The following is a 23414-nucleotide window of genomic DNA, read 5'->3' as shown; positions in this document are numbered from 1 at the left end:
TACTTCAAATGTTCACAAAGTAAGTGTTAACCATAGGGCAACTCTTCTGCTACATATTCAAGGACACTTCTTGGAGAGATCATTGGGAAAGCAAAACAATATTATTGTCTACTTTATTGGACCGCTTAAACTTGTCTAATTTACGATCATAATGACAATGGCTACTGTTTGTCATGTTCTCAATCTAATATGAGAACCAATGAAAGAGTGGCAACAAAACCAGGATTTATATTGTCACACAGAGAACTATGGAAAATTCCTGAATTTATTAAAATAAAGGTACAGTCCACATACTAATCTGAGTTTCCTCGTAATGGTCTTCCATTCCAGACAGCTACTTTTGCTTTTATTTTTGTTACAGATCTGGCGCTGTCAAAAAGCAAACCAACAAAATTATTACCTAAACTCTCTGGGTTATTTAAATCTCAAACAAGCAGCACAGTACCTGCTCATAAAGATCACAAAGGCTGAACACACTGATCGCCTGCACATGTTTTTAAACCAAATCCTGTATCTACAAGGGAGGGGGGGGAAAAAAAGTACGTAAATTAGTCAGAGCTTATTTTTCTATTTCCTGTCCACACAAATATGAGTTGCTGCAAGACAGAACATTAAGTAAACACATGGGGATTGAGTTTTTTTTCCACTCCCTCATGACACTTTTGTATTTGCATCTCCTTGAGATACTACAGTAATTGATTCAGCCAGAAGAGCCTGCATCAAGACCCAGGTAAATGGTTCTTGTCTCTATAAACTATAATTTCAATAGGATTTTTTCTGTAGTCACCAATGAAAATTAGGTATTTTCCTTTCTCCCCTAAAGCAGGTTATCATGATAGAGTTTGCTTTGGGGACTTTTTAGCATGATTTACTCTAGTAAAAAATTACCAATAACTTAAGTTTAAGTCACGGAGTAAGAACAAGAAAACCGCTGACTCTATATAATAAAGTTCTGAAAACCAGGTTGTCAAGAAGCTAGGCCTGAAAAAAAGAACACAGGACACTGCTAACACAGTTAAATCAGCACACTTGCTACTTGGTGGCCAATGATTTCACAGATGCATACGCGGGGGGGCAAAAAAGCAACCCAAAGCCCACCTACCCCAACACAGGCAGGAGTCTGATTTCAAGCTGTCATCTTCTTAATGAATATTCCATCTACTAACCCTGCTTTCCAGGGATTTTGACATTGATAGTCCTCCCCCCACCCAAAATACAAAACTATCATATTCACAACTTTCATTCTTAATGAAATTACATGAGATGTGCTAGGCCAACACAAATGAGACACTCCAGGATGAAGAGCCAAACCTCTTCAAATCTATATTTAAAACTTGAATGACTATAATTACAGTTACACTGCTCACACACATGCACAAATAATCTGTCCTAATTCTGCAAGTACTCATTAAAGATCAGTTGCATGGCTTAATTAATATCAGTTCTTCATCTTGCTGCTGTGCTACGACAACATTATGATAGCTACCAGATTGTTACTACTTCACTGTCAAATTCCTTCTTTTAAACGTTCCCAGATAAAAACTGAAGATGGACAACACCAAGGAAATTAACTTCTTAAGTTCCTATCACCAATTTGAGACATAGCTAAGATTTTTCACTTTGCTGTTGCTTAACATAAATCATAATCAAACGACAAAGAAACAGGATCAGAAACACCATTAAACCCTCTGACCTTTGTGATCCATAATTATGACAGCCAACTTTTATTTTTAATTAAAACAATTTAGGTGCACTACCCTAATCAAGACAACCTGATTTCAGGACACATTTCTGTAATCTACAACTCACTATTAAATTTGAAAAGGCTTTAACAGATTTCAGTGTGAGAGATTTTGATGAAATGTATTTGAGAGGGATCTTGAACGAAATTTCTTTACTCTAGTCTGATCACACTAGAAGAAAATGCTCTAACATTGGGTCCTATCTTCCAACACATTCCACTTTCTTTAGGTCAATTATTTTCTTAATGTACATTTGAAAGACATCATCACAGATTTAAAAATAAATAAATCACTGACCAGAAGCTGAGTAGACCAGCACGTTCACTGTAATCTCCACAAAAGTAAAGAATTAGAGATCTAGACACACTGTTTAAGTAACTCCATCAGCCTTCAAGCAGTACAGAGAAACGTCTAACTCACCAGCACTGCTCTAAGACCGTCCTCCCATGTCACCACACTTCAGCTATGAAAAGTGCTGTTCTACAATCAAATACTGGAAATTATAAACACTGCAACCTCACAGGTATGAAAAATGGTGAATGCAAATTTAAAGACGTGTTCAGCAGCTTTCTCTTTCGAGTTACTCTATCGTTCCTGTTCTGTCTTTCTGCAATACTTTCCACCCTGCCTTGCCAACTAAGTTACACACTTGCTTTTCAGCCCTAAACAGCAAGGGCAGAAAGCCCAGACTAAACATTTCTTTGGAAATTCCTCCTACAACAGCTAGGTAAGTGAGCAAAACAAACAGACTGCATGCCAACAGCGTGCTTGGTCACATACCTCTTAACACCTTAAATGTGGCTGAGTTTACCAACAGGAGCAGCCTCAGTGATTTAAACGGTACCATAACCACACACAGATCACCTGCGCTACAAACCTATGCTGAACAAGAGGGGTTTGCTCACTATAAACCTGTGCTGACCAAGGTTTGCTCACTACTCGCAGCACACACAGCAGAGCAGTTCAGGAAGCAGCCTGCACCACAGCACTGCAGCCACTGGAAGTCAACACAGAAGGGACGAAGTTTGGTAAAATTCTGACTTCCACATTTTCTTAGGAAGTCATAAGCAGAGCAGAGTATATGGGCTAGGCACATATGCCAATTTTGCTGACTACTGAACAAGACCAATTTCAAATAGGTTAAATCAGCCACTTTCTTGTATTACTGATATTTTAATAAGTGACAGAACACTCCCTGTTCCCTGGGAAACAGATGCGTACTGACTAAACTTTGGTTGCATAGTACTAAAAAGATTAAAAAAACCCTAAAATCTAGAAAGCCATCAAGAGGCACTGCACCCTCCATTAAGCATGGAGCATCTCAGCTGGCCCTGTTTAGACAGACGAGAACCAAAGCCACAGAAGAAAACCAATGCATGTACCAAGGAAACCTCAGTGACAAGCCAGTCTCACCAGCAGCACAGGCCTGCCTGCACAAAGCCATGCTTTGGTTCGGTCTCAGTGGAAGACTCCTCAGAGAAGTCCCTTTGAAGGGAACAGGCTACAAGGACCAGTTCTACCCAGAAACTAACCATGATGCCCTTTTACTAAGAATGGTAATTGGCAACAGTTGCATTCATCTACCCCCTTCATCCATCATCTGTTTTGCAGCTGAGGTCTCAGGAAGTGAATACAAAATTGAATAAAACCAAATTAACTTCAGCAACAGTGACAGATAAGGACAAAGAAATTATCTCAAGAATACAGAGCCTTTTCCTGATGCATTTTTAAAGACTGGAACAGATGAGTTTTTTCCACTGAGTTCTTACAACTGCACACAATGCAAGCAACAACTGTTAACTGTTACTTACATCAAACATACTTCCACATCACTTGCTTCTCCTTTCTAAAAATTTAGGTTCAGAGTGATTCGTGCAGCTGCTCCAGCACTTACCTCGCTCATTAAGAGAAAATGTTCTTTAGTTACCAGAAGAAAAAATGAAAATGGAACATCAATGTAGAAGCTTTTATCATTGAACTCTGAAACTGAAATAAGAAGGTAACATAAGAAGAAAGTGTTACTCCATGATACTATTTGCATACCAAAAACCACTCTAGGAATTCCTGATTGTATACAGAACTTGCCAGCACTGCTCAGTTTCTACTGCTCCAAGACCACTCCCCAAACAACTTCTTCATTTGATGGAAAGTCATCAACACACTGCAAGAGAACTGCAAACGCATTTCCTTGCTACATTGTCAGTCTGTCCGTACTTTAAGAGAGAGAGTCATGAAGGAAAAGCATGTGATTTCAGTGAGATTATTTTCAAAGGTTTAAAAAAAAACAAGATTGGGAATTTGCAAAAGAGCGTCTGAATTCATAGCCTGTTCCACTACCCTTTTTGAAATCAGTTTCTAAATCTCAAACTGATCTGGCACATGGTAAGTTTACAAACCTAATGATGCAACAGACCATCATTGCTTCAGGTTTTATAATACAAAGATTTCTTTATCTACTGGGCAGGAAAAAAAAAACCAAACAAACATGCCTTACTATGAAATAATCCACCATACTTCTGTCGTGAAACTTTAGAGCCATTATCCATTACACATCAGCAACCCAACCGTGAAAACCCACATTCCCTTTATATGAATTTTAAGCAAGGAAGAAAACGTTTATTTCTTTGATTCAGGTAACTATGATATTCCAAATTACACCTCAAAGCCAAAAAAGATCAACATGAACATCATGAGAAACAAGAAACCCATGCAGCTGAAACTGTGTGTGTAGTAGCATGTTTTAAATCATTTAATCGGCTCCCTGTGAAGACAGGGATTTGGTGACTCAGGAATTCACCCACATCCTCCCCATTCTTGCCACGACTATAAGAAAGTAAACTATGACATTTCTATAGACTACATGCCTCCCAACAGGTTTATTTAACTGCTCCAACAGGTACACTGATGGGAAGGACAGAGACAACACCCACCTGCTCAGCAAGGTCAGTAGAAAGCTGCAGCTCTGCTTTGCTATAAGATAAGGAACACAGCACAGGAAGGTGCTTTATATCCATGCTACTCCCTGCATGAATGCTAGGACTTGGTGATGATCGTGCTCTACCATTCTTTAGTAAAACCACTGCAGCAAATTTCTAAATGAAGTTCTCTAGTATTCAGCTTAGGCAATTCATATGAACACTAAGAATGACCAAAGTGATAGCAGCAAATACTAACGGCTCATAATGAAAGATATGAACATTTTTCAGAAACATTACAGATTTTTCTTTCAAGATTTTAACAACTTCTTATCAGGAAAAGGTTAGAAGAGCATTTTGGTGATATCAAGTGATTACACTATAAGGTCTTCTGCAATTTCTTCAAAGGCAGCAGTGTCAGAGACTGTCAGAAAGACCGCAATGTGCTAGGCAACCCTGACAAACTGTTTTCCACAGTTCCTCTCCCTGCAAGATACGAAGTGAGTTCAGATGAACTAGTACGTGTTAACTTGAAGGGACAATGGTACACTTCTGTTCACAAACTTTGGTCACAACTTCTCACTTTCTCAAGTGTATTCTACACTCCAGCAGGTATCAGTTATCAAAAAAAAAAAAAAAAAACCTAAAACAAAACACAAAATTACATTTAACTGTATAGCTCTGTGGTTAAATTAAGCCAAACTAAGACTGCATTGTCACCAGACAGAATGGACCCACATCAAATACAGCTGTCCCAGAAAGCACACATACCAGCAAACATGTCCATCTCAGGGGAAGGTTTTGTGGAACTGCTAAGCCAATGTAAAAGGTCCCTGCTGCCCCCGGGGAGCTCTCACTCCCCACTGCATTCCTCTCCTCTTGCTTCTTGCAGCAAAGTTTCCTCTTCCTCCTCCCCAACAGCTTTGATAGGTTTCACACTCCTTGCAAGGCTGACTCAACTCGCTAACCCAGCAGAAAGCCATTCAGCTTCTTCTGGCAGGGCAGCTAGGATTGAAGGATCCAACAACACGAGTCACAGTCATCAGAAGCAGCCAAGGACAAGCTGGCAGCAGAGACAGCAGCAAAGGAGAGGAGAACAGGAACTCCAACTTCTGCCGGGGTAAACCATTTAAACCTTCTCCAAATTCCTCCACGTCCCAGAACTACACAATTGCTAAAGGTGACGCAAAGAGGAGGCGCGAACACACACCCAGAGACCAGAGGAAGAGCAGGACTACTTCCCTCAACAGCCAGAGCTGCCCCAGCCCGTGCCAACCGCAGAGCCACAGGCGCCCCAAACACGGTTCAGCCCAGGACAGGAGGGGCCCAGCCCTGACACATCACACCGAGGGACGGAGCCTCTGCCCGCCAGCAGGCGATACCCGGGACGGAACGCGGGCTCACCCGCACGGAGCGGCGCGGCACCCAACACAGGCGGAGTTATGCCGAGCAGAGACAACGCTGAGCTCGGCACATACACACAGAATGGATAAAAGCACTGGCAAAGGTGAAGGGGAAAGCCATAAGCAGAAGTCAGCCCGCAGCAACGACCGACAAGAGGGCACCCGAGTCGGGAGAGGCAGAAGAGCGCACGCCTCGCTCCGGCCACGGGAAATAAGATTATGCTGAGCTCGTTTAGCTCCGCACCCAGCGGCGAGCGGGAGACACCGGGAGCCGAAGGCACACACGGCAGCGGCAGCTCTCGCTCTGGAGCCCAAGCAGGCACCACCCGGGCCTCCGGAATCCCCGCAGCCCCCCTGCCCCGCTCGGAGCCGCCCCCACCGCTCCCGGCCATACCTGAAGCGCGGCGAGTCCTTCAGGCACTCCTCGAAGTCTACGGTCACCTTCATCCTCGGCGGCGGCGGGCGCGCCGCTCGCTCCGCTGCTGCTGGCGGGGCCGGGGCGGTGCTAACCGGGGGCGGGGCGCGGCGGCCGCTGCGGGAGAGCTGCGATCGGCGCCCGCTCTGCCCGCCCCCCGCGCCGTCCGGCCAATGCGCGGCCGCACACGGCACGCACAGCCAATGGGAGGAGGCACACACAAACGGAGGGCGGGGCTAGAGGAAAGCACAGCCAATAGGAGGTGTCACGTACAGCCAAGGGGCTGGGCTAGAGGCACGCACAGCCAATGGGAGGCGGCACACACAAGCGGGGGGCGGGGCTAGAGGAACGCACAGACAACGGGAGGAGGCACGCACAGCCAAGGGGCGGGGCAAGAGGCACGCACAGGCAGTGGGAGGTGGCACGCACAGCCAAGGGGCGGGGCTAGAGGCACGCAGAGCCAACGGGAGGTGGCACGCACAGCCAAGGGGCGGGGCTAGAGGCACGCACAGCCAACGGGAGGAGGCACGCACAGCCAAGGGGCGGGGCTAGAGGCACGCACAGCCAATGGGAGGTGGCACGCACAGCCAAGGGGCGGGGCTAGAAGCACGCACAGCCAATGGGCGGGGATCGCGGCACGCACAGCCAACGGGCGGCGGTGAAAGGCGGGGGAGGTGCTGTGGCCCATCCAGTCGCTGCAGGGGGCATGGCGCTAGCCCATGGCAAGGCGCGGGAGCGGGCGGAACAGAGGCGGCAGCCAATGGGCTGCGCAGCGGGAAGCACTTCCTCCTCGGCGCCCTGGAGGGACCACGGGGCGGGCCAAGTGCGGCCCCTCGGCCCGTTCCGTCACCGCGGCTGCACTACCGCCCATTCCACAACACGGACAGCACGAAGGGGCAAGGGCCGCTGGCAGCGCTCTTTGCTGCACGCACCTGCAAAGGGCACCGTAGCTGCCGCTTTCTTCCCCAGAGCTCCCCTCACCCGGCATCAGTGCCATAAGGCAGAAATGAAAACAATGGTTTTATTTACATTGTGACACTTAACACTGGTTTCAAACAGAGTAATTACAGTTGTGAGGAGGTATGGTAATAAACACCTCAAAAAGCATGTTACAGAAGTTCTGGCAAGATACACAAATTCAACAGAGGAGAGCAAGCTGTGAAAAAAAGTATTTGCAGTTTCCATGAATCTTCGGCAACCCGGCCTGAAAGAAACTCATAAGGATAGGAAAAAACTTCAAAGATGGAGTTAAGGCTCTTATTCCCAAGTCATCTTCCTAGTGGAAGCATACTGAAATTATTTTCTCTATAAACAGGATGCAGTGTGAGGACTTAGACCTGTGCAAGAAGCTTTACTGTGATGATGCTGTGGAGCTCCATGTCCCCATCAGTAAGGGCTGCGTGGCTTGTTTCCTCTTGAATAAGCTTTTGCCATTTGCACTCATCAAGACCTGCACGCAGGCTAAGTCCCCATCAAATGTAAAAAACGAAAATGCATTTCTTCTCTCATCCCCATTCAGTGAGGAACTATAATTGATATTTCCACAGTAGAAGGAAATCAGACATCCCTTTGTAAAAAAAAAGCAATATAGAGCATCTCTCGTCACTGTGGAGTAAACTTGCCTACTTTAGCTTTTTAAAACCACGAAGGTGTAAGCCTGGATAAAATCAAGTAAACCAGACTTTCCATTAAAAGCAGCATTGGGTTGCACTCCAGGTGACCAAGATGAAGCAATAACAGAATTTTTGCTAGCATTGAAAAGAGATGAGAACAAAACCTTGAATAAAACCCACCACTAAAAGCAAAGTTCCAAACCAGCATCTAAATATCACTTGGGGGTTTGATGGCACAGAAGAAGGGACACCACCCAGACAGCTCACAATCATCTGACTGATGAAAATACCTACTACACATTCTGAGATAAAACAGATTTACATCTACTGTAGCTCCCTCAAAGTTGCACACCTATTTCATCCAAGATTTTGGGAGCAATTCCAGGAAAGGTCTTTACTGGAAGATAGCAAAGGCTTTTTTTGTTTGTTAAACAAAATGCTTTGCAGGCATTGTAGGTTACAAAATTACCCCACTCAATGCCAAAATGAAAATGAGGTCCTGGACACCAGAAGCGTGGAACAAAGGAGAGCAGGACATTAGCTCATATAAGAGCTGCTTCTGAGGGATTCAGCTTTAATTGTGGGTACGAAGTACCTACTTGTACTTACCACAAAGTACAAGTGATCTGTTTAACAGCATCATAGAAGACATCTGCATTACCCATACCAACTGGTCAAATCTTGACCCATTAGTGCTCCAGCCTGAAAACAACACAGCTCTGCCAAATGCTGCCACACTCTCAGCAGGACTCCACTGCCTTCACTGGGGCAGACAGGCTGGGCTGCAATACAAGTCAGCGCAGATGTTCCAATGGGCTGAACACCGCAAGCTGGTACAGAAACGGTGCAAACTTTACATTTTGAAATCCTATTCTTGGGAGCCAAATCTAATGCTACAGTAAGTGACCTTAGAAGTCAGAAGTATCTAAATGCTTACTCTTTGGCCCTATTTATTCTCTAGAAGTGACCATGCTCAATACAAGAAACAGCATTCTCCATCTTGGAAAAATCAGCACCGACACACTGGACTGAATCCAAAGTTCAACTCTTCCTTCTGAAAAGACGCTACTGATCCTGATTCAGGCCCTTAGAGGACTAAATATCCCACAACTGCCAACCCTGTTACCTACTAAGGAGGGGAGATAGATGGGAAAGGCACACTGCAACACCCAATTAGCACAACTCACAGGTATCTTTGGTAATGCGTCCATTCCAATGAATCATTTCTGTATAAACCTTTCAAAGGACATCATCCTATTGCCTTACTCTCAATCTCTCTGGGATTTCATGAAAGCTCACACTTGAAAATGTGAAACTGGAAAATAACTTTCATTCCTTTATTCAAACTTCACATATACAGTTGACAAAGAGATATTTTAAAATAGATCCATATAATTATATGGATTTTTTTAAACATATCATATTCAGATCAAAATTAAGATATACACTGTATTCCATAACCAAACTGAAGTGTAAGTGTATACTTCATTTGTGTAACAAAAATCAGGAACTAATCTGAATACCGAAACATTCACCAGTCAAATTCCATCGAGTGGGAAGTTGTTCATAACGATTTGGAGGTTCAGATTTCATCTTTACAGGGGCTGTAAACAAGTACTTGAATTAGGCAGTTTCCTTTCTGTTCTTTCAAACAGCCTTCATTCTACAAAAGCAGCTGCTGTAAGTTGCAATGGATATAGGAAGATTTAGACCAGTGGTTTTCAGTATGCAGGTTACTAACCCCAAATGGACAGAAGATCACCATCAGTTCTCTTTGTATGAAGAACAGCAAAAGCCTAAACTCATTGTCACAGTCCTGATGTAGATTTGGTTAAATTGGGTGTTCTCCCTAAGGTGCTAGTAGCACAAGCACTCTTCATGCAACTGGAAAGGACCAAAACTTTGAAAAAGAGCCAGAGGAGTGACAGTGGATGTTGTTTTAAGAGAACAGTTGGAGGGAGCTTCTATATTCTTGTGATAAACCAGAAGGCTCCACAAAACATCCAGTCCCAATGGAATAAAGAATGACAGTTAAATGCAAAGTTCAAGTTAGCACATTTCCAGTGTAAAAACATTCACTCCACCATTAGTACTGCCTTAGTCAGAAACTGATTCCAAACACCACTCTTAAAAAGATACAGCTGTTCTTCTAAAGACTGGGAAAGTACATGTAATAACGTGCTGAAATCTAGATAAACAAGTCAACATTTTACAAAAAGGTTGTAAGACTTAAATAATCCCTTTTTAAACTGCTTAACACATCTGTTAAATAGCCCGCATGTAAGTCTGATATATGCTGTACCGTTTTGCTCTTGAAGCCCAAACCTTTCCACAAGAGATACCACACCTAGAACACCGTCAAATAAATAGTGAAAAACCAAAAGATACTGTTTCAAAGCATGAAGAATAACAGTACATTATGCAAGTTTATCAGCATAATACATACAGGGAACGCCATTGTGGTTGAACAGATTATGAAGCAGTATTCTCCTTGAAATACTAGGCACAAGAATAAATCAATTAGACAGGATTTTTTCTGCCTAATGGACAAGTCTAAAATTAAAATTCTTGGCAATACAACATTGTAACTGATATGCTTCTCAATATGCAAGAGCCTTAATTGCAAAAATCATGAAGCGATGTTTATATTTGTGTCTTTGACAAGCAGTTACAGTTCTGGACAGATTTCTTCTATGCTGTGTGCTCTACTTTCCCGCTGGTCACGAGTAGCATGTGCTGCGTAAGAAAAATCACAAAAAAATAAATAATTCTTCACACTCGTGGAATATTTTCAAAACACATACATAATCATCCCAAAATTATCCTTGCTTCTTCAAAGGTAATGTGGACAATACATTTTAGCAGCCTACAAGCTTTTAGTTTGAGAGCACAGAAGCTTCCTAAATAGTTGTTATTTCACCTTCATGTTCCGAAGAAACAGCTAACACCAAGCATACCAAGGACTGACTGCTCACCACTGGGAGGATTTAACCCAGGAGTTGAGAGAGATCAATTTGCAGAACTAACATATGAGGTTCCTGAAACACAAGCAAGCATGGTACTTTTCAATTCCAGGTGAGACACTTTAAAGCTTATAAATGAAGGAGCACAGTCTGTTGTCTTTTTCAAGAAGTCATTAAACTTGTGGTTTTGATCAAAAGAACAAAAACAAATCAGAGAAAGCTCCTTATTAGTGCTTTTCATATTAAAAAGCCCACTGTCTCTCTCTATAGTTACATATATGCACATCTGAAAATTCAGCGGCATAAAGCAAAGATCAGAGAAAACCATATCCAGATGATAATCATCTTTAAAAAAGGCCAGTTAGGTTTCAGCACAAGTTAGACTTGGTAAGAGAATCACATAATGGTCAGGGTTGGAAGGGACCTCTGGAGATCATTCAGTCAATCCCCCAGCTAAAGCAGGTTTACCTGGAGCAGGTTGCACAGGAGCATATCCGGGCAGTTTTTCCACATCTCCAGAGGAGACTGAACAACCTCTGAGCAGCCTGTTCCAGTACTCTGTCACCCTCACAGTAAGGAAGTTTTTCCTCAAGCAGTTTAAGAAGTGCAATTTAACAAGTGAACAGCACAGAACCAATTTTTGCGTGCTCCCAGCCTTCTCACTTAAGTCATCTTCAGGGTGATGCTCACTGTGGTTAAGAATACACAATGTATTCTGTATCTGTATTCTGTATCAAAGGAGCACACCCAGTCAGCTAAACTGATCAGCAGTATCTGAGCAGGATTATCAAGCAATGAATGCTAAATGAACCATAAGGAGAGAACAATAGTTTTACTGCTTGTCGATTGAACTGCTATGGATCACACCCTCCTAATGTGATACTTTTGTGTAGCAGAAGGCCTGTATTGAAATCATCATGCTTAAATCTACCTACATCAGAAATCTTTCCTTTAATGAGTTCAAAGAGTTTTTAAAGGAAATTCTTCAGAGAGGAACAAAGATCGCTATTTTGCTGGCAAAGCCTATTTTTATCATTCACGGAGTCATAAGGAAGGAGTAGTCAGAGAAATTCCAGAGAAGCTGAAATGCTGAAGCAAACAATCCTAACGCAGTCTATTACAACCTGAACTTTCTTTTCCACAAAAAAACTTTGCTGCTACAATCCATACGCATGGGGTAAGTTACAGCTGCTCAAGGCAAGAAAGAAATGACCCAACCATTTTAAACACTCAGTAGCCCACAACGAAGGCAGAGGCAAAAAAACAGAAACAGTGCTCACCATCACTGACTGGCCTAGCCATCTTCATCTCAATCCGCAAGAAATCTCAGTCTGTAACCAAGAAGCGTGACTCATTAGCAGACCTGGTGGTATCTGACAGAAGCCTTCTTAAAAACCTAAGCCCGTTCTTCAAAAGAAGAGTGTAGAGATTACAAGAGTACTGTTAGTTTTACTCACATAAAAACCAGACAGGATTAGGGGCAGAAAGAAGCATCAGATAAGAGAGGCACAGAACCTTTAAGGGATCTTCAAGGCCAAAAAAAATTCCAAGCAAGAAGAGGGCTTCAAATTGCCTGAAAAACAACCCAGCAGCCAGTGGAGCCCTAGAGTCACATCAGACCACTAAAAAATGCCTGTTATGTCACATCTTTACCTGGAATGATGATCAGTACTATAGAAGTTACGTTATTCCACCAGAATAAAAACATACTGTATGCCAGCTCTCACATACATAGTCTGGCAGCCTCAGTCTAAGCAAGTGGTAGCCGCATGACCAGATAATCTCTGCAACTTCAGAAGAACTGAAGTCAAATGGAAGAAATTACCCAAACGTAGCTACAACATGCAGAAAAAAACAGCAGTTTCCTTTGCAGTTAAGTGTGAGAGCTAAAACAAGCCATCAAAAAAATCAGCTCCTGCATCACCAAATCCACTGAGTAAAGAAAACTTCTCTACTCTCTAAGAAGGCACTTTACAATGCAACATTTTGAAGTCAAAGAGCCCTTTGAAAGCTATACAGATGATTAATCCTTCCACACGTTTACAGTCCTAACAGGTTAATCTCAGGAGCAAGAATACTAATAGCATTTTGATTCACTTCCATGAAGGAAGCAACCAAACTGAAATACTGCGTTAAATACCCAATTGCTTAATATAACCCATGGCATGACCAAAAGCACAGACCAGCAAAGAATCCAATTAGCAAGTGTTAAAATCAGCGAGAAACATTCAGTTGCTTTAATATCTGTTTAACTAACATTTATAAGGAGATTCTTGTGTGCTCTCTGGAGCAAGAAAGTAATAGAGAAGTCATCTCAAAGAATTTATTTAGAACTGACATTACTTTGACACAGCTATGACGCTGAACATTTGTCATCTCAATGTAGGAATTTCTTAAAATGTGGATAGTGGCAGATGACAGAGGTTTATTAACAGTTTTGACAATACTTCTCTATCTTTTGATCAACCCTGCCACAAAGAATCACACATGGTCAGTTTGAGGGCATTCAATGTACAAGCTGTTAAGAAAGTCAGACCTGTACTTAACCCCAGGACAACTGATCAAGTACAGAGACCAAAAGATATGACAGTCGACACAGATTAGGAGATAACAAGACATCAAGGTTTGTTAAGCAGAATGATACGAAACATAACTGAAGAATTGAGAATTACATCAAGTTAACGGATAGTATTTCTGTATGTCATGGTGTAGAGGTGAATGGGTTGATGAACTGGGAAACAAATTTATGGAATCTACTGGCCATGAGCAGTCTAAAGTAGATAATTACCAGTTGTGGCTCTGAAGCTGGTTATGAGGCAAGGTGGAATGGGCTTCAACAACAGAAATGGAAAAATGCTGCAAAGGTGTGCCTTCCTTCCACTGGCGAATGCAGCTGGGGAGCGGAGTTGCCTCTGTTTTACAGCAGAGAGCAGAGAGATGGCAGCTTCAAACCATGGAGAAAGGTCATGCCTACTGGAGCCCTCCGTTCCCCTGGAGAGTGAAGGTCTAGTAAATAGCCATTATAAGGCGTATATTAAAGTTACTGGATAAAGTCACTCCATTAGTGGGTCTCAGCCACATAACAAATGACCCTTTCAGAGCAATTAAGGCATTAGTCATCCTGTAATAACAGGACTAAAATGTGCAAGCCACAGAACTTAAAACCACGCAACTTTGCAGATCACCTTTTTATTGTGTGGAATTTAAACTAACTTTTGAGCAGTTCCTAGTTCACACAGTTGTGAAAAGCAAATGTGAACCAAGTTAAACCCATGCAGCATCTTCCCAAGTCTGCAGACTGTGCTTACGCCTCATAGCTTGGCCAAGCAACAGATCAATGAGACTTACACACTTCATTGCTACTCAGCTCATGAGAAAGAGATGTCTGGGTTTTTTAATGCCAAAAACTTGTTTGAAGTTCTGTTACAGAGAGATGGGTAGTACGGAGCTGTAACCAGAAGGCCACCACAAAAATATAAGACACTTATTATACAGTCTGCCCTTTTCACCCAGAATGAAGATTAAACATGAAAGAGAAGTTGTCAGCCTCTATCATTTGATGAGTTTCCTATCAAGGGACAGTCCTGAAGCAGGTTACAGAAACAGCTCCCAGCTAAAAGTCCCAGACTATCTTCCAGTAGCTGCACTAAAAACAAAGCTGAGGGCCTTATTCCACACTATAGAAATGAACATTACTGCTTAAGGACAAGCGTGTACTCAAGTCCTAACGGCAGGTTTACATTACAGTATGAAAGGGAAAAGTTTTTACTTAGGAAGTTGCAGACACTCCTCTCATCAAGGAGGCAGCATTCCTGTTAGTTTCCCACTGCTGCCTACAGAATGGTTTGGGAGCAGAACGGGAACCGAACAACAAAAGGCCAGGCTCTCCCATGTGGCCACAGCAGTTCTGTGCAACTCTTCCTTTAAACAAAGGATGCTGGTGACTTTGCTACTAAGAGTTAGTTATTCTAGGGAACTACTAAGAGGCAGAGGTGTTTGCTTTTCTGTTGTGCCACAACAAAAGCCCACAAGCTATTTTGCAGCACTGATGGTTTTGGTACCACGCTACAAATCTAAAAGCCAGCAAACAGTATCACACATTGAACGTTACACACATACCCTTCCTACACACATTCCCTTCCTATTCATTCTCACACTTGAGCGTATCCATTTCCCAAAAGCCAGAAGGACCACGAGTAATTAAATATGATTTTTGATTATTTTTTATAATTAGTAGCTCACCATGTTCGGCAGCTTCTGTATTCATTGTTTCTACATCTGCAGCATCATGCATCTCTTCATCTTCATCATCATCCTCTTCTTCACCATGCAGCTCCTTCGCAATGAGCTGTCTTGCCAGTTTGATGTTTCGTCCTTCGTTATAGTGCATTTTTCTCTTCATTTCAAACTGTTTCTTTTTCTCTGTGGACAAACAAATGCAAATACGTCTTTCTTCCTTTTCTTAAAAAAGAAAAAAATCAGCTTATTTCCTCTTCTGAGAGGCACCCACTGCTTCCTAGGTCAATTTTATTGCTACCTCTAAAGTCCATTGTTTATATGGTCAAGCAGTCGCTGAACTGCAATTACTTTCAAGCAGCAGAAAGTTATTTTAAATCGTCTGATTTACAAAAAGGCTAGTAATAAATGGACTGGAAATCCTGAAGCACTAGTAAAAGAACCTGTCTGCAAGCAAGAGCACATCTTAATGCAGTGAAGCACCTAGTAACAGCATAAGAAATTCAAACATTTCACAAACCTTGTTTCTAAGTAAACTTAAGGACAAAGTGAGACATACTGGTGGGACAGAACTACTTTTGCAGATGTCCAACTTGACTCTCGGCTAGCTGCCAAAGGCCAGTTGTGAGATATATTTACCACATGCAGAGGGAAATATTTTCTACTTTCCCCATGGCCTGAAACCTAACTTTGCTCTATATATCAAGCATTAGCAGGTCTAGCAGTAACGCATTATAATTCAATTAAACTTTGCTTATTGGCAGCCCCAACACTGTTTTTTACTTCCTTCCTTTAGAATAGTAAGGTTACACAGTGAAAGCTGGAGCTAGGAAAGATGAGAAGCAACAGCTAGGGAACACAAGCCCGAAACTTTAGAAGTATTATTGTTTGACTGTTTCCTCAAAACATCCTATTCCAAGGTAACACAAAACATCTCTGCTAAAGATGCAATTTGCTTTGGCATAAATGTAGATTTCCTGTTGGATCCATCTACTAATTGCTTTGAAAGCAACAGAAATATCATCTGTACGTTTGCAAGCAATTAGTAGCATCCTGATTGCAGGGGTACTCGTTGAATTGTTAAGTCTACCCGAAATACGTTCAGATTAAGCAGAACTCCCTCTCCCCAAAACCAGAAGAGTTTCTTATTTGAGAATTCTAGGTTTCCTGAGAGCAATATCACCACTTAAAGCTCCCAATACAAGGGGGCAGCCAGTATCAGCAACCTCCTCCTTGTGTGTAGATCCCAAACCAAACACTCCCAGTTACAAACAACATATTTATTCAATCTCTTACTTACCTGTCAAAGACCATATATCTCCATTTTCAAATGACATCTTTCTCTTAGATAGTATTTTTTCTTTCCAAATATTTCTTACTGCAAAACCGAAACTATTGTACAAAGTAAAAACAATGCAAAGAAAGCAAATTATTCCTACCTCGTTCTTCGGGTGTTAGTTCTTCGTCCTCTTCCTCCTCCTCACTGCTTTCTTCTTGCCTTGCAATAATCTTGGGTCCTTTACCTTCAGCTGCAGCTGCCAGTCTACATAAAACATGAAATACAAAACGCTGAAGCAGGAAGTTCTTTACTATTTAAAAGATATGACATTTCAGAACACTCATAAGAGCTGCTTTGTCCACTATTTTTGCCATATTTGTGTGTACTAACAACCTATAAGAGGTTTTAAGTACTAGTGGCACACAATCAAACACCAAAATCTATTTAATTTGACAACAGCAAAAATTGGACTTCTATGGAAAACAGCAACACCTTCCCAAAAAGAAAACTACTCCAGAAAACAGAAAATCATTATAAGATTTAGTCAATTTTCTATGACAATACTTACTTTTTACTTAACACATCTGCTTTTAAAGGCTCATTTGATTCTGAATCGCTCACTGCATCCTCATCATCTTCTCCCACCATGCTTGTAGACAAACAAAAAAAATAGCCTTTATAAATAATGTGCTACTTAACATTTGCCTAATAAAACTGTCTCAACCTTAAAACACTCATCACCTAAAGGACTCCTTTAATACTTTAAAAGCTTTCCAAATTAACTTAAATATTGACATGAATGACGTTATATTCTAGCACATATATGTTGACTGAAAAAAATCCAAAATCTTTAAAAGTCGAAGTTATTTATGCCACTCAAAGCCTAAAGCTTGCCAGACAGAGACCTTCTAAAATTGACTTTGTCCTTTTTGACAGTTGTCCTTGATACTTATAAGTCTTTATTTATCAGCTTGGTAAATCTGAATATGTTGCATATATCCAATAGTACTGCATAGTCTGGCAGGCAATCAGCTATAGTAAATACTACACCATCCACAAAGTCAATTTTGCCATAGAACTATTACCATTTACTATTAGTTTAGGAAGCCTACCTGTGATAAGGAGTACTTGGCTCATCTATTTTCATCAAGCCATAATCTTTGCCTGCTGGGTGGTAGGTAGCTATGATGTTCATTTCATCCCACTTCTGGGATTTTTTACTGAAATAAGAAAACCAAGTTAAATTTTCTAAAGACAATTAGTTCAGTTTGGCCACAGAAAAGGAATGTTTAGAATGTCTTTTGACCTCTACTACATACTACACACACAGAACATTGTTATGACACACAGGCATGTACAAAGTACAGCTACTAAACACCGTTCTATACATACATTAGTTAAGTCATGACAAATTATCAGTGCAACTTGATTTCCCCAACAATTCACAATAGCTCAATAAACTCAATGATCTATAAATATATTCTTATACATATACATACATACTTTTTCTCAACAGACTCAAAACTTTCTTGTTGAGTCACTGTCCCATTAACTGTTTGCTGCCACTACAAGTTACTGTAAAACCATTCCTCCTCTTATTACAATCAGCAACCCTTCAAGAAAAACAAGTAACTTCCACCTCACCTCTGCTTTGGGAACTGCTACAATTATTAGTGAAACTATTGCATGAACAGTACAAACCAAAAAATAACTTCCTGCTGTAAAATAAATAGAACTGAACAAGCTGGTTATTAATACGGCTTTTGTAATCCTAAATTGGAAGCATAAAACAGAACTGATTCACCACTGTAAGCAAGCCGAGGGAGTTTCATATTTTACACAGACAGGCACCAGTGATGTTACATTATTTAGAATTCCTCAGTTAATCATAAAACATATATATATTTTATGTTTATTTGTGTAAACAAAAGCCCACCCAGATAAAATACATAAGCCATGAGGAGAGCACTTGCCATGCAGCCAGAGGAATTCATCCCTCCGCTGATCCAAAAGCCACAGAAAAGTTTAATCAACAGAACCTACCAGGTTCCACATTGTCTCTAAGAAGGTCATTGCAAGCTTCAGACAAGGTGGTCTTTCACTTAGACTTTGTTGGGTTTGGGGTTGTTGGGTTCTTCAGAGGGAGAGGGGGCAGTTGGCTGGAAGGCTGTAACTTACCTACTCTTATTTAAACTCGGACCATTCCAATAATAAATTTGGGAAGTAATTCCATCTCAATAACACAACTGCTTTTAAGCAGAATGTAATCAGCAAAATCAGCAAAACAAAACTGACAAAGCCAAATTCCAAGCACAAACTAAATTTCATGTTTATGGAGAGCACTGCATAATACAATGGGGGAAAAAAACTAAAGGGATAAGAAAAAAATAGATGGAGTTCATACTGAATCTGACATGCCACAGACTTTAAACTCTAAAATTAATACAAATTAAACGAGCTTAATCCCCTTAGCATATAGTAACCAATGCCAAATTCCCATGTCTGTGATTTTAGATCTATTTAATCATTTTGTTCAAACTGTAACACAAGGACTGCAACCTAAGCAGACAACACGTGAGTCAGATTGCCTGTGCTGGCAGGGTGGAGAGTCATGAGCTTCATGATGACAAAGCAGGAGCTCTAGTCTAGGAATGCCTGTTATTCAAACCTATCTATTCAGCAGTCAAAAAATCACCAGCGAAATATCATATAAACACCTGCTTAAAACTCCTCGATGACTAATATGAGACAATCATAAGGTTATGTAATAAGCGCATGAGAATTTTCATTAGCCATAGCAGTTGAACAACGGTACGCAGCACCCACAAAGAGAGTGCTCAGATGAGAGGGAAATACAACAGATGGGAGAAACTCCCATCACATGCTTTATGCTCACTGCAGTTGCCCAGAGCACATCAAGGTTTATTGCCTGGGCTCACAACTCGATACCTAATAATTATAAAGGCAACCTTAGAAGCACCTCTTTGGCACACACTGCTCTCGAAGTGAGACAGCCCACAATTAGCAATCCAGTAACACAAACAAGACTCAGGAGGATCTTCATGGTTTAGGTTTTTTGCACTCATTTCTTTAAACTCCAATTGCAACACTAAAAGACTTGTCCAGGGAATGTCTCCCAAAGCACAATTTAAAATTCAACTAAGAAAAAAATTAGCATTAGTGGCAAACAGACAAACATGTCGTTTCACTCCTCCATGTAAAAAGACATCACAGGAGAGTAACTAAGTGCTCTGAAAACGCATCTTCCTTGGCTGCCTCCAATTTAGTATGCTTAGGCATGCCTGAACAGCACAACATTAATAACAGAGCTTAGGACCATCACAGGAAAATGCTGCCTGACATCCCTTCGGATAGAGACATATGAAACCTAATCTTTCTTAGGAAAATCAGCTTTGAAAAATCACAGGCTCTTACAAGAGCCTTAAGGCAAAAAATACTATATACCAGGAAAGTCAAGAGCGTATCCACCACTAAACCATGATCTCAGCTCTTAGGATGCACTTCCAGTGGTGTCCCAGTTTCACAAGCTTCCCTCTTGCATCATATTTTCATCAAAGAAGTTTTCCAAAGATTTTTATCATCACTAACAACAGCACGAGGTCAACAATGATGCAAATAAGCAACAGCTCTGCTGAACATGGTGCTTTAAAAGATGACAGCTGACACAATGAGCTCTTTCATCCGCAGCTATTTTTAAAGGTATTCAGATCTGAATTTCAATACTAGAAATAAGCAGAGAGACTGCTGATGGAGGTGCACAAAGGAAACAAATCTGAATAAAATGATTTTTAATTCTTCAAAGCAAATCACTGCTTAGCATTCTTTTAAGTATAAAAGTCAGAAGTAACCCTGATTTAATGAAGCATTGCCAACCAAAAAGTAATACCTACAAAAAAACCAGCTTTAAATATCCTATGCTGATCTTTCCAGGAAACCTTCTAATGCAGCCTGCCAAGTTCAGACAACATCCTTTATCTTGCAAGACAATTTCAGAATTAATCTAATCATCTTTATTGACTCCATAAGTAAAGAGGAAACAGCAGCTGGACTGTTGCCCACTCAACTGCTTCGCAAGAAATTACTCTGTACTATAACCAATATATAAGACACCGAGCTCACCAGACTGTATTCTAATTTCTGATCAGTCATCAAGATGGTATAAAAAAGACTGCAGGAAAATAAGAAGTGGCCACCAACAGCCATTTTTACTTCATGTCTGGTGCGGTGCCAAACACTTTGTGCTACACTACGTTCATACTAGAGAACAGGAAAGAAATCACAGCATTTATGTAGCTCATTGTACTTACATTCACCTTCTTCAAAAACATCACCTCATTCCTTCAGTTGCAATAATTTCTCTCTGGAAAGCAGCAGCAGCTAACACAAGCAACACAACAAACCAAAAACTTTTCATTCCTACCTTGCTGACTTCAGACTCTATTCATGACTTAAGTTAGCAAAGAGGAATAGAATACTACAATGTCATAATACAAAAAACCAAAAACAAACTGCATGTCCACTTTATTTTATCATTATTTCTCTCCTTGCAATACTGAGAGAGGGCCAAATGAAGGAAACCATCAAAAGCAATTTTATAAACAGCGTTCTGACCAAACTCTGGTCATCGCAATGTGATGGAGTCTCGGAGCAATGTTAGGCAGTGTATCCTGGCTGGCTAAAACCCACTTCTTGCATATTTAGATTAACGCCGTGTGTTACAACTAGAGTAAGATGTTCTCATCATTCAAAATACAAACCATACAGCCATTGCTTATTCCCAAGTGCAAGATCTTTACAGGTGAATCTTGTACAACTGAGACTACATCTTACTTATGTTTCAACACAAGAGATGCTCTCTCTCCAGGGACACACTGGTTACAGAAAAATAAGCTGCCTTTGAGGAGAGGACCGAGAATAATTTTGGCAAAGCATATTTCCCAAACTTCTGCTGGCCATTCTGAATGAGCATTTAAAGACAATGCTGCTTCTGCTAATATTTCATAAGCAGCAAAGAATCGCACCAGCTCTTTCAGCTGCCACACTGCTCTCAGGGCCAGAGCCACAACTGCGGTTCCTTTGTTCCCCTCATTCAGGCACTGCCCCAGTCCTATGCTGTCCTTCCCTCACACCGACCCTGCTCTGTGGGGAGAATCCAGCCCCAGCTGGATGCTTTCCCTGCCTGCCCCCTCCCCTTGCCTGCGTCCCCCAGCTCCACCTCGCTGCTCGCCCTGCCCCCACCGCCCTCCTTTCTCTCTCGCTGCCCCCACTGCTCCCCCCACCCTCCTGCTCTGCCGCGCTGCCCCTCTGCTCCCCACTGCTGCCCCTCCCTTGTCCCCCCACCGCCCCCTTACCCCCTCGCTACCTCTCCAGCTTCCTCTATCTCTCCTCCCGCCCCCCCACCCCCGCTGGCCCCTCGCTGCTCCCCTAGCTTCTCCCCCGCCTCCTCCCCCTCGCTGCCCCCCCCCCAGTTTCCCCCACGTCCCCCCTCACTCCTCCTCCTGCTGCCCCTCTGCTCCCCGTCGCTGTCTCCCCAGCTTCTTCCCCCACCCCCCCTCGCTACTCCCCGCTGCCCTTCGCTGCCCCTCCGCCCCACCTCGCTGCCCCCCCCCCAGCTTTCCCCCGCCTCTCTTGTCCCCCCCGCTCCCCCTCGCTGCCGCCCCCAGCACGGGCAGCACCCGGGAGCGCCCCGCTGCGCCGTCACCCCGTCGCTGCCTCCCTCAAACCGCGAGAGCGCGGACCCCTCCCCGCCCTCACCCGTGCTCGTCCTCCTCGCGGGCCGGGCTGGCCCGCCGCGCCCCGGGAGCCGCTCCCCCCGTCGATATCTTGCTGCCGCCGCTGCCGCCCTTCTTGAGGATACCCTTGATGGGCCCGCGCACCGCCGCGCCCGACGCCGAGGCGGCCGGCACCGACGCCGCCTCCATGGCCGCCCGCGCGCGCTTCCGCCCTTCCTGCCCCGCGCTTCCGCCCTGCCCCGCCCAGCGCTTCCGCCCCGCCCAGCGCCGCGCCGCGCGCCCCCTGTCGGCCGGAGGCCCGCACAGCCCGGCGGCCGCGGCACACGTGGGGCATCGCGGGGGGGTGACACCCCGTCCCGGTTGCCCGGGGGTGGGGGGACTCTGAGCGGCCTGAGCGCGGTGCGGGTGTCCGTGCTCGCTGCGGGGGGGTCGGACGTGTGAGAAACATCCACTGGTAAAATATTGAAAAGGAAAAACTCTTCGAAGCAAAGGCAATAATTTTTTTACTTTACAATTCAGCGCTGCATTGGATGCCCTTCTGAAAAAGGCATCCCCGTCTTGCAAAAGCGGTGGGTATAGACACTAGTTGGAGACAAAGGACCGTGTAAGTCCTCAAAGAATGGTTATTTTAGGTTATCCAACCGTGTCTGGAGATTCTCATCAGGTTCTCTCCTGACCCAAGACAACTGCATCTCACGAATCAATGAGGCATATCAATAAATTCTGGCAGCCCTAAGACAAGTTCTCTCTTGACCTAAAAGAGCTGTATTTTATAGCAATTAAGCATATCAATAAATTCTTGCAACTCTCTAAGTGTTTATTCTTTCAGGTTATTTATCCGTGTCTGGAGATTGTCTGCATATTATCTCTTCATACAAGACAGATTTACATGAGAAGATAATTAAACATACAAACCAGCTGCAGCAAAACTTGTCAATTAATTCTCACAAGGTTGGATGTGGCTCTGAGCAACCTGATTGATTTGAAGATGTCCTGCTCACTGCAGGGGGGTCAGACACGATGGGCTTCGTGGTCCCTTCCAGCCCAAACCATTCTTTGACTCTGTGATTCCATGAACACTCACATTTCTCATTT

The 23414-nt window shown here is 42.9% G+C and overlaps 2 protein-coding genes across 6 annotated transcripts in view; both read right to left on the bottom strand.

Moving 5' to 3' along the window:
- ACAP2 (ArfGAP with coiled-coil, ankyrin repeat and PH domains 2) overlaps window positions 1-6580 on the bottom strand; it is a 57836-nt gene extending 51256 nt beyond the window's left edge. Inside the window, 1 exon segment of the mRNA XM_054073918.1 lies at window positions 6455-6580. Within this exon segment, the coding sequence (XP_053929893.1) occupies window positions 6455-6507 (53 nt within the window). The 5' untranslated portion in view covers window positions 6508-6580.
- Window positions 6581-7499: 919 nt separating this feature from the next.
- On the bottom strand, window positions 7500-22545 carry PPP1R2 (protein phosphatase 1 regulatory inhibitor subunit 2). 5 transcript variants are annotated; one of them, XR_008451286.1, is made up of 8 exons: window positions 22342-22545; window positions 17679-17786; window positions 17135-17215; window positions 16727-16830; window positions 15294-15473; window positions 13840-14042; window positions 12332-12382; window positions 7500-10824 (listed from the first exon to the last, which is right to left on the bottom strand). XR_008451286.1 is itself a non-coding variant. In XM_054074637.1 (7 exons), the coding sequence occupies exons 1-6, from the start codon at window positions 22506-22508 to the stop codon at window positions 12378-12380; spliced, it is 645 nt and encodes a 214-aa protein (XP_053930612.1). In that variant the 5' UTR covers window positions 22509-22545; the 3' UTR covers window positions 7500-10824; window positions 12332-12377. The 5 variants fall into 5 exon arrangements, 3 of the variants coding, with proteins under 3 accessions (XP_053930612.1, XP_053930611.1, XP_053930610.1); XR_008451287.1 differs by lacking the exon at window positions 13840-14042 and having other exon boundaries at window positions 12332-12458; XM_054074637.1 differs by lacking the exon at window positions 13840-14042.
- Window positions 22546-23414: the final 869 nt, after the last annotated feature.

The sequence above is a fragment of the Cuculus canorus genome, chromosome 9 (genome assembly GCF_017976375.1).
Source record: "Cuculus canorus isolate bCucCan1 chromosome 9, bCucCan1.pri, whole genome shotgun sequence".
NCBI lineage: Eukaryota > Metazoa > Chordata > Aves > Cuculiformes > Cuculidae > Cuculus > Cuculus canorus.
This window is presented reverse-complemented; position numbering and strand designations above follow the sequence as displayed.

Coding starts and splice junctions, on each gene's coding strand:
- PPP1R2 (XM_054074635.1), bottom strand. CDS start 22,508: ATGGAGGCGGCGTCGGTGCCGGCCGCCTCGGCGTCGGGCGCGGCGGTG. Junction 16,831..17,134: donor GCAGATGTGTTAAGTAAAAA/GTAAGTATTGTC, acceptor TGTTTTATGTAG/ACTGGCAGCTGCAGCTGAAG. Junction 15,474..16,726: donor ACTAACACCCGAAGAACGAG/GTAGGAATAATT, acceptor GTTTGTCCACAG/AGAAAAAGAAACAGTTTGAA.